At 37.9% G+C, this 14,110-nt stretch overlaps 1 protein-coding gene across 8 annotated transcripts in view; it reads right to left on the reverse strand.

Moving 5' to 3' along the window:
* CASK (calcium/calmodulin dependent serine protein kinase) overlaps positions 1-14,110 on the reverse strand; it is a 214,501-nt gene that overhangs the window by 125,721 nt on the left and 74,670 nt on the right. For all 8 annotated transcript variants that reach the window (XM_084505700.1, XM_084505704.1, XM_084505702.1 and 5 more), the window contains exon 3: positions 811-916. In XM_084505700.1, the coding sequence (XP_084361826.1) occupies positions 811-916 (106 nt within the window). The remainder of the gene's footprint in view (positions 1-810; positions 917-14,110) is intronic.

The following is a 14,110-nucleotide window of genomic DNA, read 5'->3' on the forward strand; positions in this document are numbered from 1 at the left end:
ACACAATCATATGTTTATAAACTTCCCTAAAAAAACAAATGAAAAAGGAAGACTTCAAACAACAACTTTCAGCTTTATACTACTTGTACATCACTTTTTTGCTGTTACCACCTAAATTCCTCTCTACCACAACAATGAAACTAACATGTGAAATTTGTTTTTAATGTACATGTAAATATAACAATTTTCCTTTAAAGGATGAATTTGGTGCTTTGAGGGCTGTCCCCTGACCTTTTTTGTTTCTCACTGTCCATGAAGAATAGCTGCACACTGCTGAGAAGTCACATTTTGTTCATCCTTTGACATGCAAACAGTAAATAGACTTTTGTTCAGGCCTCTAAAGCATCTTTCACCAAAATGTCCCTTTTCGTATGAAGTGAACAGGTATATTGATTTACAAGAATACTTAAATAAAAAATAAAACTTTTTGGAGTATCTACTAAAGGAAAAGCAGAGCTGAAGAAACAGTAGTCTGTGCAACAGAATGCCATCAACTAACTACCCAAAGATGATGACTATCAGCACAGGTTTTAAACTCATGGTTTTGTGTACCGTATTAGGTACGTGGCAGCCAACAACGAACAGCATATCCGACCTTAAAAGGCCACTGATGAACAAACTGAAACTAGCCCCTTAGTCAATGTGACAGTTTTTTTGTTGTTTGTGAGAACCTGTACATGCCTGAAATAAATATTTTCACAGAACTCAAAGCTTCTGAACTACAGAACAAGCAGGTTGAAGCAGACATACTTTAAGGACTTTATTTAGCAAATGACAACTAAGAAAGCAAAATCAAAGAGAGAAACTTACAACTCGAAAACCATATAAAGCATTCCATCTGAGCTGTATGTCTCCAACAGTTCAACAATATGAGGATGCTTCAGCATGTGACAAATACTGGCTTCCCTCTTCAGATCTGTGGAAGACAAAAAAGTAATATATCAGCTGTATATTCAAGTTGTTGAATACAAAAGAAAAACTCAAGAATACGACAATTAAAATACAATGCTTGGAAAGATGTAAGCCTTTGAAATTTCTAATATATTCTTTAATCTTTATAAATAACACTTATGAGATGATATTTAATTATTCTCCTTCACAACCTAACTGTTAAATTACATTGAACAACTAATGTATATCTCAAAATGTAAAGACATAAAACCTAACAGGCTTTCCTGATTTGGCCAAATGATAAAAGATTTTCTGGGTCATAACATGAAGAAGTAACTGTAATACAGATTGAGAGAGAGAGAGAGAGAGAGAGAGTCACAAATCATCTAGGATGGAAAAGACCTAGACCTTTAGGATTGTCAATTCCAACTATCAACCTGTCCTACCAAGCCCCATCATTAGAACATGTCCCTTAGTGTCATGTCCACATGTCCCTTATATACCTCCAGGGATGGGGACTCCACCACTTCCTTGCACAGGCCATTCTAATGCTTGGCCTCTGTCTCTGTGAAGATACTCTACTTAACATCAACCCCCCTTGATGCAGCTTGAGATCATTTCCTTACATCCTATTCCTTATCAACTGAGAAAATAGACCAACAGGCTCCTCACTGCAATCTCAGGAATCTAGTATTATATGCAGATTTGCAGAGGGTACACTCAATTTCCTCATCTAGGTCACTGATAAAAACGTTAAACAGAAGTGGTCCCAGTACTGAGCCCTGGGAAACACCATTGGTGAACAGCTGCTAACAGGACTGACCTCCAGACTACACCAAATTTTCAGCCTAAATATCCAGTATCACTGCAAAATTATCTCCAAATAGAAAAGACGGGCTCTTTCACTGCACTATAGTAAGAACTATTAAAACATGGAGGTCCCTAGTCCAACTCCTCTGCTCAACACAAGGTTATCTAAAGCAGGTTGCCCAGGACAATGTCCTGTTGGGTTCTGAACTTCTCCAAGAATGGAGACTTGACAACCTGTACTGGAGTCTGATCATCCTTATAATAAAAAATATTCTTTCTGATGTTTGAATTTCCCACAGTTTGGTTCTTTAATATATATATATATATATTAAATCACAATATATGAAATGACACTGACATAAACTTAAACCAACATACACTAGCATGCATCCCTGTTCCAGAGAAGGAGAAAGACAAACAGTTGTGAATAAACAAGGAGCAGAAACTGCTGACATCTCTCAAAGTGTGTCAGATTGTTTTTGATCAATCAACACTTTTCTTCTGAGCACAAATCAATACTTTTTATTAAAGAAAGGCAAAAAAAATGACAAACCATACAGAACTCATTTTCTTTCCTCTGTATTGAAAATATTTGCTATTTGTATCACTTAATCTTCCTTAAAACTCTTCTTTTAAGTTACCATCAGTATTCTAAAAAATTAGCAAAATCTTGAGTGAAGCCTTGATAATTAGGATGAAAGGATACCAGTCTGTAGTCTGAAGCAGATATTTTACTTTTCTATTCTCTTTTTGTACAATTTTTCATTGCTCAAGAACCACCTACATATGTATTTCTGGGAAAATATAAATACTGCTTCTTGATTTGAGAATGCTTATCATATTTTTCTGCTACACAGTGAAAAAAAAAAAGTTCTATTTTCTTATGTGTCATATTACATTTCTAACATGAATTAATAACATTCAAAATTACTACAAGTCAGATGAACTTTCTTTCATGTGAGGCATTTAACAGGTTATTGAGATTAATGGTAAACTCACAATCTTTAGTCATTTATAAATTCAGAAGAATTTGTAATATGTCTGAGCTTTAATCCAATAAAAATGTTCAGATTCACAAAGTGCAAATTTACTTCCTATAACTTTCACATTACATTTACATTATGTGCTTCCTCCCTCATCCTTGCAAACCTAACCTAAAATCAAAATGAGCAGAGTAACCCCTTCAAAACCATGATGGTGAAACAACATTTTGGGTAGTGCAAACAGAAAAAATGTGAAAAAAAAGTGAAAAGATGCAAATAACTATTTTGGTGATGCAGATGAAATTTAAGTAACAAAATTCACATCAAATTTGTCCTTAATACAGAGGTAAAATCCTATCACACACAAAAACAACAGAATGTCTTTCATTATTTAAAGATACCTACATACTACTGTCTTCATACAGAGGATCTACTACGGTAGTTACCATATGGTAACATTCACTTCCATTGTGCTAAGGTATGGATTCAACACTATATGATTACCACCCCACTCTTCTAGGCAGTACGATTCTCCTTGTCATTCACCGAAGTACGCATCCAGTCCTTCCTAAATGGCATCACAGATAAGTATACTGATAGATGGTTTAAGAGAACAGAAAACTACATGCTTCTGTAATGACTACGATCTCCAGAAAATACAGCACTTATTTTGCTTTTTATGATCTAAGGATGTTAATACTACCACACCTTGCCATGGTTATCTGATACCTATTTTCATATGGGAAGTGAAAATCCAACAGGAAACTACAGAAAGTTCTGCTTTCTTTTTGGGTAAATATTGTGTTCAAAATCATTTATTTTGGCTGCTTGCTTTATTCATTTCTTGTGATATCTATATATTTTCTGCAGGAAAGGAGAACTATGAGAAAGAAAATATCTTATGCTGCAAATTATCTCATTCCTTTGTGTAATATTGCACGAGCAAAACAACTGCTCACTGACCGAGGAAGAAGAATGTGGAAAATACAATTTCTGAACAGCAAAGCAAATGAATAGAAGTCACAGAACAAGGCTTTAGTAAGACCAAAGTGGCTTAGGGCTAAGAGCAGAACAAAGTCCTATTTTAAAAGCAGTAGGAACTTGTTTAACAGGGGACCTATTAGGGAAGAAGAAAACTTGGTGTAGAAACAGACAGATACATACCGCATTGATTCAAACAAGCCACAAGTCAAAAACCATGATGGATTCTGAGGTCCATTTGGACTCTGACCCAAATGCCAAAAGGTGTTATGCTTAAGACCAGTAAGAAAGCACAGGAAAGGAGAAGAAAAGGCAGAGATGGCATATATATCATCATTTTCACTTAAAAAACATCATCATCATCTACTCAGCCCTTTCTCAAATGGTTTACCCAGACTGAGTTAAATTTAAGCTCCGCACACTCCTCAAGGGGTAATTAAAATCCTAACCACCCGCAGATACTGCTGAATAGAATAGTTCTGAATAGAACCTAAAGCCAAGCAAACTCTTCGCTGCAAGCATGGGACCAGAGATGCCCTAAGAAAAATCCCATTATTATTTTGTGAGCCACCATATTATCTGTAACTTAGCATTCTGAATATAACATCATATAAACTATTTCCTATCTTCTGTTAACTTTCCTAAACCTCTACTAAATATTTTGCCATATGTTGTTGTAATAAAAGTCCTGCTCATCCTAAGTCAAAACATGCCTTCCTCATAACACCCCAAAGAGATTTAGGACAGTTCAAGAACCTGCCAATGGATTAACTCAGTTTTAAGGAGCAAGAGGTGGCATGTACCGTTTACTAACGATTACGTAGCTTACATTTTGAACATCATCCTTCAACATTAAGCAAAATTTTAGCCAAAAGAACATGCTCTAAGAGTCGCTGAGATTGTTAAAATGCCATTGAAGTTCACACTTCTATAACAAATAGAAAAGTTCTACAATGGAAAAGGAAATTCCCTGTGATAAACAACACAGAGAAAACACACTTTTGTGCTTGGGCAAGGTTGCAACACTGAAAATGGAATTGCAGGAAGCTCTGAAAAGATAGCTGGTCTAAATAATGTTAAGAAATAAATATCAGTCTTTGATACAAATATGAAACATGAGCACCACTTAAAACTTATATGGGAGTTAACTATCTATATGCATCCTTGACAATTCTGGCAAACACCAAATTTCCTTTCAAATCTGATAACCAAGTTTTTAAAACATCATCTCAAACACATCGAACATATTTTGAAGGTATGCTCATGCTATCCTACAGCATGGAAGAGCTAGATGCTCCCTAGCAGCCTGAATTATAGCACTATTATAACATCTTTGAGGTATAATCACAATCTTTCTTAGTGAGACAGAAGACATAGAAAATCATTTTTGATTTTCCCAGTTCAAGCCTTTAAAATATTAGTTCTCCATCCACAGCTTGGGTATGACTGTATTTGAAAAGAAGTATCTACATTAGTAGTAAACTGTTTGCTTAAATCACTTCCATGTATTTTGCACAAAGAGAATGTGATCACATAATTTATATAGATGTCAGTACTAAGAATTAAAATGAAATCTATCTATCTATATTTCTTTGCAGCAGAGAAATGATTCCTGGATTAATCATCTAATTAACATCATTATGTTGTAATTCAAAGAAGATTTCAAATATCACCATGGCTGTAAACTGCAGATAGCAACACGACAGGTGGTAACCATTCCCAAGTTTTATTTTGGGTCAGGAACATACTTTTGAAGAACATCTCTCAGTCATTCCCACCTACCATCTTTTGGTATGCATCCCAGAGAAGCTGGTGTTTACTTCTGCTAGATCCAACTGAACTGAATGATGTGCTTCAGAAATGTGCCTGATGTGCTTCAGTCACGAACAGCAGTCAGGCTACAGGGTCAGACTAATCAAAGTTCAAAGTAACCCCCCTGAGGCGTACACAATACAGACACTGGTACCTTCACACCAACTGCTTCACTCTACAAATACCTCAGTTTTGGTTTTGTGGTGGGTTAGCCTTGGCTAGAAACTGAACTCCCACCCATGCTCTTCTTCCTTGTTCTGCTGCTCAGCAAGATTCAAGGAGAAAATAGGAAGAGAAACAAGAGAGCTCATGGGTTGAAACAAAGATGAGGAGGTTGCCTACCAATTACTGTTGCTGGCAAAAAAAAAAAAAAAACACCTTGATGTGACAAAATTAACTTAATTTATTGCCAATTAAAATAAATGTGTAATTATTGATTCAGGTAGTGGGAAACAAAGAAAAACATTGGAACAACACCTTTGCTCTCACTTTCGCAGGCTCATCTTTACTCTTTCACTCCAGACTCTTCTACTCCTAGTAGCACAGGGGCATCGGGGGCTATGGTCAGTCCACAGCAGTTCCCCTCTGCCACTTCTTCCTCCTCACACCTTCCTGCTGCTCTCACATGGGTTCTCCACAGGCTGCAGTCCTTCACACAAAAAAAAAGGCTGCTCCAGCATGTATCCTCCATGGGCTGCAGTTCCTTTAGGAATATCTATTTATTGCCTCATGGGTCCTGCAAGGGCTACAGTGGTTATCTGCTCCTGCGCAGGCCCTCCGCAGGCCACAGGGAGTATCCGCTCTGCCATGGATCCACTCTGCCATTTGCTTCTCCCTTTTTTGTTGTTCCCTCTCACTTTCTCTCCCTCCTACATTTCCTGAGATATATTTTCATAGAAATGCCACGTATGTGGCTGATAGGCTCAGCTTTGGTCCATTGTAGAGCCATCTGCAACTGGCTGTGTCTGGCATGGAGCAGCCCCTGGTCTCTTCCCACAGAGCCTGCCTGTGCAGCCCCCTCTCTCCCTGCCAAAAATCAAAACAAAACAAAACAACTTTGCCACCAGCACTTGAAAGAGGTCTGCACTGCTTTGTAGTCCAGTAAACTGCAGTAGCCACCATGCTCCTAAGGACTCCCCAGAAGATACGACTACATCCAAGCTGAGCATGCTGCCATCTACCTCTGCCTCAAGACAGCACGTAACAAGAGCATGATGCACCCTGCACCACAGCCAACTCTTGTTTTTACCAATCGTCCTGCATCCGAGGCTGCAGTTCCAAAGACAGGTGATCTTCCAGGGCAAGCTTAAAAGCTTCCCTATCCCCATCTCTGCTTGCTTTTTCCCACCCTCTGAGAGAATTACTCTTAGGCTTTATTGTTCTAATAATATAGAAAGTAAGTCATAAAAGGACTCGTCACAACCAACATACTGCAACAGGAACAAGCAGCGGGAGGTGGGAACATCTTATACTGGCATTGGCAATGAAACCCCTGTACTCTAGAACCACAGCCATGTTCCTGCCCCACAGATTTTTTATTTATTTCTTCCATGACAGTCTTCCCGTTTCTCTGACTTCTTGCCTCAACAAGCAGTAAAAGCATACCTGCCTCCCTTCCCATGCACTTTAGGGTGGCTAAAGCTCCACAGAAGCCAAGCTGATTTAATTTAACTGCTGGCTCTCTCTCTTCATCCCATGCACGTTCTTGCCCTCTGCTCCACTGTGCAGCAGTCTTGAGCTTGTCACACCACATACCAAACCACTTCAGTGTGTTAACTTGACAAAAAAACATTCTCTTTTTTTCCCCCACTGGCTCAGTGCCCTGTTGTATGAAAGAACCATTCAGTGAGCAAGCTCAAGTATGGAAGCTGGCATAAAAGCAAGGACAAGAATATGGAAGCAGGAGACAAACATGACCACAAAAGCCAGCATCAGGAGCTGCTTAGGATGTTGCAAAACACACGTAGAAGCACAAGTACATACCTCCCACTGCATCACCACCAAATCTTGTATTTCATAATCAATCTGTAGCTTACATGATAAAACATGATAAAAGCATACCAAAAAGAAACAAATGTATATAGTTCACAAATGGCCCTCGATGAAAAAAAGCCACTGGTAATCAGCAATTACAATGACAACGTGAGATAATCAATATTCAGTATCTTTTGTTTCAAGGCTACTGCAGAAACAAAAAGAGGGGGGAAAAAGAAAAGCAAAACGTAGTTGCAACTAATACTTAGCAACCAGATTGCATTTCTAATCCCCCATATGCAGAAACCTTTGGAAATCTCCATCTCATGGAATCAAACTTTAAAGATGCTCACTAAATTCTGAGTAACATCCATTTTTCTACTCTATTCTTTCTCAGTGTTTGGACATAAATGTAAACATATTGATGAACTTTTATGTAGAATTAGGTGTCTTGAGACATTTAAAAGGCAGTTCTCCTTCCCCAGTTCACACTCCATCAGCTATGAAAACATGAAAAGTGTGGAAAAAAAAAACTTTCCCTCTCTCTCATGACTGCCAATGCCTCCACTCCACCAGATTTATCCAGATCAATGTACCAATAGATGGTTTGTGTCCATGAAAGCAAATCCTTCTTTCTTTTACTCATTTCCTCATTTTTATTGGAATACAAATAAGCAATGCTTCATAAAGAAAATTGTGTATTTTGGATAATGAATCAACCTGAAATAATAAAAAAGTGTTTAAGAATGTATGAAAGAGTATTAACAGCTATTGCAGATAATTAAAATCATTTATTAACAAATGATTTACAGCATGTTCAGCTAGGTAGGAGGACAGAGGAAGAAGGGAGGAAATGATGAAATATGAAACCAAGGCTTCCTGGATTCATTTTTTCTTTTCTTTTCTTTTATTTTTTTTAATTATTTTTTCCTTCTTCTTTTTCTTCTTCTTAAGTCCACAGTCTATTTCAAAACACTGCTAGTAGTTCTCCTGGTGGCAAAGCAGCAGTTTCAGAAGTGTGGCAAAACCTAAGCAGGATCATGACATTAGAAATAGTTTCATAAACCCAGTAAATTAATTCAAAAAGGAGTATGGAGAGGTGTCTCTGTCACAACTTTGGACATGCACACAGAAATGGAGGTGCTTGCTGAAGATGTTCAGAAACCTCTGCAGTAAAGTCTATAACACTTTCTCCTATCTTTGATCTGTTTTCAATAATTTATGAAAGGAAATTGAAAACAGTAATTGACTCTCAAGATGCGATCAATCACATAATGAAAGCGTGTTCACTACCGATAACTGTATTATACTAAATCCCATGTTCCCACCTGCTATGCAGCACTGCATAACAGCCTGATACACAACACCTTTTAAATTACCATAGGCCACATTGTTACATTACAAACCACCATTTTAAACACTTTGCAATACAATGAATTTTTTAACAGAGGTAAGTGAAAGGGTGTGCGGCTGCTGGTCTGTCAGAATACGCTGTGAAACTTCTTTTTAAAATAGGACAAAAAAAGACAGTTAAACACAAAGTGTGTATTTGGTAAAAGAATGCTACATGCTGGTCAGAGCACTGAAATGGCAAAATGCTCTGCTGTAAAGTCACAATAGCCTTCTTTATTGAAAAGACTAGAAGGTCTTAATTTCATAAAATTACACATACTGTTTTTCCTTCTAATAAAAGTGAGCTGACAAACGCTTTAGTCTAGCAGCCCCATTAAAAGCAACAATTGTTCCCTCCTCTGTCATCTCAGTCTCCCCTCCTGCAGCATCTCTCACCTTCATGCTAGTGAAGCTGCTTGTGCAACTGCACAATAAACAGGATTGTGGAATCGGTCCCCATTGCAAATAAACTTCTCCCCTTCCCCTCAGAGCAATTTCTGAGCAATTTTTCAGCCAGACTAATTCTGCACGCACACATATAAGAACAATATGTCTTGACAGCACAGCAGCAGAAACAAATGGCTACGTTACAGCAGTATTGCCCATCTCAGGGGCACAGATGGATTAAAATGTTTGGACAGTATGTCAAATCACAGGTTTTTATTAATTTGCTCCTCCCAAAGACTAAAGAAATAAGAAAACTAAGAACACTAAATTTCACAGTATTATCAGGACATGCTAACATGCAGCAGCTTTATACTTTTGTACCCTTAACTGAAATTAAAATTCACACTGAAAAACGAATTTATAAATCAAGTGCTTTTTCTCTTTCCTCCCTGTAATTTGTGAAGTTTATGCAACTCGAAGTCGACATGTCTACCTACAGATTTCTCACTAGGTGGCAACACAGTTCATACTTTGATCCGCTATGCAGTCAGTAACTGAATACAAAAGGTACCTGCATTTATTTGGCTGTCGAGAGCTTTATGTTTGGGTAGTTTTATACTTATTGATCTGTTTAATGATGATGGTAAGAATTCAGACCTAGGAACACAAACAAATACATGCCACCTTAAAATAATTAAGGTGCACCCAGGGCTAATAAACACCCTTTTATCAAGACTCTGTAGCAGAACCTTCTCTCCCACGTGCTTAATGAGTCACTCCAAGCTTATGACTACACCAGTCGTCTGTTGTGCTGCACACATTGATAACTGGGTTACACAACTATAATAAATTTAAACACGGTCTGCTGTTGGAAGCCAGAAGTTTCTCCTTTACTCCACGGAACTGTAACATAGTGGTATATTTATTGCTTTGAAGTCCAGCAAAATGCTCTAAAAGTCTCATAACTTGCAAGTAGTTCTGCTGAAATCACTGGAATTTCTCCTGTTTAGAAGTTACATTAGGTTGTGCTTCTTTTTTTTTCCCACCCTCACTGCTCTCACCCCCAGGGATCTACTTATTTATTTATTTATTTTTGCTTCAGGGTGTGCATGTTGGTGCATTTAAGTCTTCTCTTTAGCCTTTGCCCAGGGCAATACAGGTAATGCATATTTGAAGCTGAGCTAAAAGTACCATTATCAAACAAATTCTGGGTGGCAGAAAAATTCAACACCAGTCTTTGACATCTCTTTAATATTTTGGCCAATACTCATTTAGGCAGTTCAGGTTAGCTAAAGGCTAGACTTTGCAGTCCTTTAAGGGAGTTTTTAGTAGGAAGAGTAACATTTATATCAAGTGCCCTCAAAGGCAATAGTACATTACCAAGAAAAGAATGTAAAGAATGTTACTTCATAGAATCACAGAATCATTAAGGTTGGAAAAGCCCTCCAAGATCATCTGGTCCAACCATCCCCCTACTACCAATGTCAACCACTAAACCATGTCCCTGAGCACCATGTCCAGCCTCTCCTTGAACACCCTCATATACTTGAACCAGAAAAAATAAAAATTACTTCTGTTGCTTATGATCCTACTATTTGTACTTTTCCTTTTGCTTGTAATGATTTTTCTTCTCTAGCTTAGTTTTTACCTGAACACAATGACAGGGAAATTTACTTTCTGATATCAACAAAGAATCTCAATTTTACAGGAAGAAGTCTGGAATCTGAAAGACACAAAGGAAATCTATTCTTAACATATCGAGCTAGTCTAGACAAGCTGTTCCCAACTCCTACTCTAGGAAGGGTTAAAGAAGCCATTAGACTGCAGTTATCGAACATTAGCAGCCAGAAACAGAGTGCCCAAAGTCACCCAGAAGACAGAATCAACTGTTCAGGCTGCTTCTTATACAGCCAAAAGTTACGTGCTTGTTTGTTTCGATCAAAGTTTCTTTGGTCTAGAACCCCTGGGCTCTATATAGGCAACACAAAACCAGTTGCTCACCAATACTAGAAATGGACTAGCATATTTTGTCCATACCATTAAGTCCAGAGAAGCCAGGCAAAACCAGAATTGAAAATATCAATCTACTCTGATGAAATCAACTCTACAATGTCAGGTAGCTCAGTTAATGACAACATTTTAGCTGTAGCACAGCATGCAGGACAAGTTACTTTGCTGTTTTTCTCAGGCAATTTAGTGGAAATTGCAATATATGCTGCTGTACTGAGACAGCCTGAGTACCAAAAGCTTTCTCCACAGCACATTGAACTCTATGATGAACAGCAACTACAATGCACCAAGGAGATGCATGCTGAGTAATAGATGACTATCTGGTAATTTTTAAGGATCATACCAATTCTCTCTAACTAGAAAGTCCTGTAGAGAGAGTGGTATCTGAACCCCGAAGAACAAATGACTTGTATTGGAGCAAAAAACAAGAACAAAACTTGCATTCTGGCTCAGTGACAGAACAATGTAAGAAACTAGAAAACTCTTTCCAAGCAGCAGTAATACACAATCAGAGAAAGCAATCAGTTTTGTTTTCTTCCTTTTCTACATGTGCTTCCATTTGCAGTTATTACCAAAAGTCACAGACACTTTTTTTCTTTTCTTTGTTAACCGACACATTATAAAACAAGTCACGTCAAACAGATGTGCACATCAGCAATAAAAAACCACTACAGAATGTATTCTTAACCAGCACTTACAGGATTTCGTGCTATGACCTAGCATGAAAAATTTCAAATAGACTTGTTGTTACTTCCACACATTTATAAAATACTTTGAAGTACTTCCTATTAAGTTTGTAGTGCTTTTTCTCTTTTCCCCCATTTTCGCTTTTCCTTTCGTGCAGTTGCAATACTCCTTTCAAGCCTCTGAAATCAGTGCCCTTCAATCTTATCCCTCCTTTTCATTCCACAGTAATCAAATGTTAGTGATTAAACCAGCGCTGCTGAGCTCAAACTTGTTCCTAACCACATTCAAGTCACAGCTCTAAGAATGAGGTTTTAACTTGTCCAATTCGTCTTGGACTGTGCAACTGGCAGATGTAACATATCCCCATAACGAACCTATCCAATGACAATTTGTCTGTGAATGGATTTGGATGCTATGTCAACGAAAGGTCATCTGAAAAGTAATTTCTTTCATAACTTTCACATGAGTCTCATGATATTTAAGGGACAATTCTCCATCATCAATCCAGATAGAAAGAGTTCACCTCCTTCATCTCACCCAAGAGTTAAGAAAACAGTACTTCATTTCCCCCCTATTTTCTCGTGATGAGTGAAGATAAGAAAAAAAAACACAAAACCACACCTGAAATTAATACTTAGCCCAAAACAGTTCAGTCACCTAATCCAATCAGTGCAACTTGGAAATTGTATCTGAAAACAGGAGATACAGACTTGGAAACAGCACATCTGCATTGCTTTTTGACTCATTTCTGAGGGAGTTCCCAGTGCCTCTGAAACTCCACGTGATACGAAAGACAAGAATCCTGTAGTAATATACCAATTTCCTTCACTGTTACAGGGCATTTCTATAAATAAATATCTATAAAGCCTTACAATAAATAGCTGGCATAATGGACTGCTTCTGTCTCTTGACAGAGCAAAGATTATTTAAGATCTTACACTCATAGAACCGAATCAACTTTCTTCAGGTGTTAAGGAAAGGCTTGCCTCAAATTCATTGCAACAACTAACATGTTCTATCTCACCTCTCCACGTTCAGCATGAGATCCACTTTCTTTGGTATCCAAATGGAAGTGATGATCAATTAAAGTGAGAACACAACATTGTGAGTTCTATCCATTTATCTCACTCTTAAATGGCAGAGCAACCGCAAGCTTGTATATCAATTAAATGCCCACTGTTATACAGAAGGGCACAGGAGTAGAGTAAATGACAATAATCTGTATCCTCTGCAAAACAGAGCTTTGTAAGAGCAGGAAAGAAACAATTATTATGGTTAAAAGAAAGAACCAAATCTTCTTTCCCCACAAGTTTGAAAAAGAAGTTTAAATATGTCTCCATTAAATGCCACTAGGGTAAAGAATTTCATTGACATGATGGGATACTTGGAAATGTAAAACATAAACCTCACACAGGTCATCTTCCACAGTTTCTTGAGAAACTTTTCCTGCCTACACAACAAAATGAAAACTCTGTTTAAACATGACGACATGTGACTCACAGGCTGAGTGTAGCACTGCCCAGATACTGAAAATAATCTGAAGCATGGTTGCACAAGATGCACTCCCCATTCCTTCCTTGAAGGAGAAGCAAATAACAGTTCTCAGCCTGACCTTCCTTCCATCACAAAGCTCTCCTGGTGAAACAAGCTGTTCATGTCTCATGCTGCTCAACCATGTTCTGAATTTTCCAGAGCACTGTAGTAGGCAGAGGAAGACAAGACACTGAGCTAGGGTTGGGTGTACTCACCACTACATAAAGGGGACGAGTTATTCATCTGTGACTACAAGTAAAAGTAAAATTTGCAAATCCATGAGCTGTTATTCAGGTTGTATGTACATCTGCAACACTATTAAAAGCCAGCTCAGGTCTAGCAGGATTTATTAGCTCAAATGCAGTATATGCAAAACAGCTGTGCTGCTTCAGGGCATGATGACACAGTATAGTATCTTTCAGTCAATACCTAAATTAATAAACCATGATGGACTTGAGCTAGCTCCATGCAAAGTCACTTAAAAGTCACAGTGACCCCGATTCTAAAGGATTTATTAGCTCAGCTAAAAACAAGCTGTGGGTATGCTAATAAACAATCCCAGAAACAGAGTGCCAAGAAAATGGTACTGATAATCTACAAAGGGTCAGTTCTAGACTGGTATTAAGACAGAGCTCACAAACCTCAATAGA

This window comes from Aythya ferina (assembly GCF_964211825.1).
Source record: "Aythya ferina genome assembly, chromosome: 1".
Taxonomy (NCBI): domain Eukaryota; kingdom Metazoa; phylum Chordata; class Aves; order Anseriformes; family Anatidae; genus Aythya; species Aythya ferina.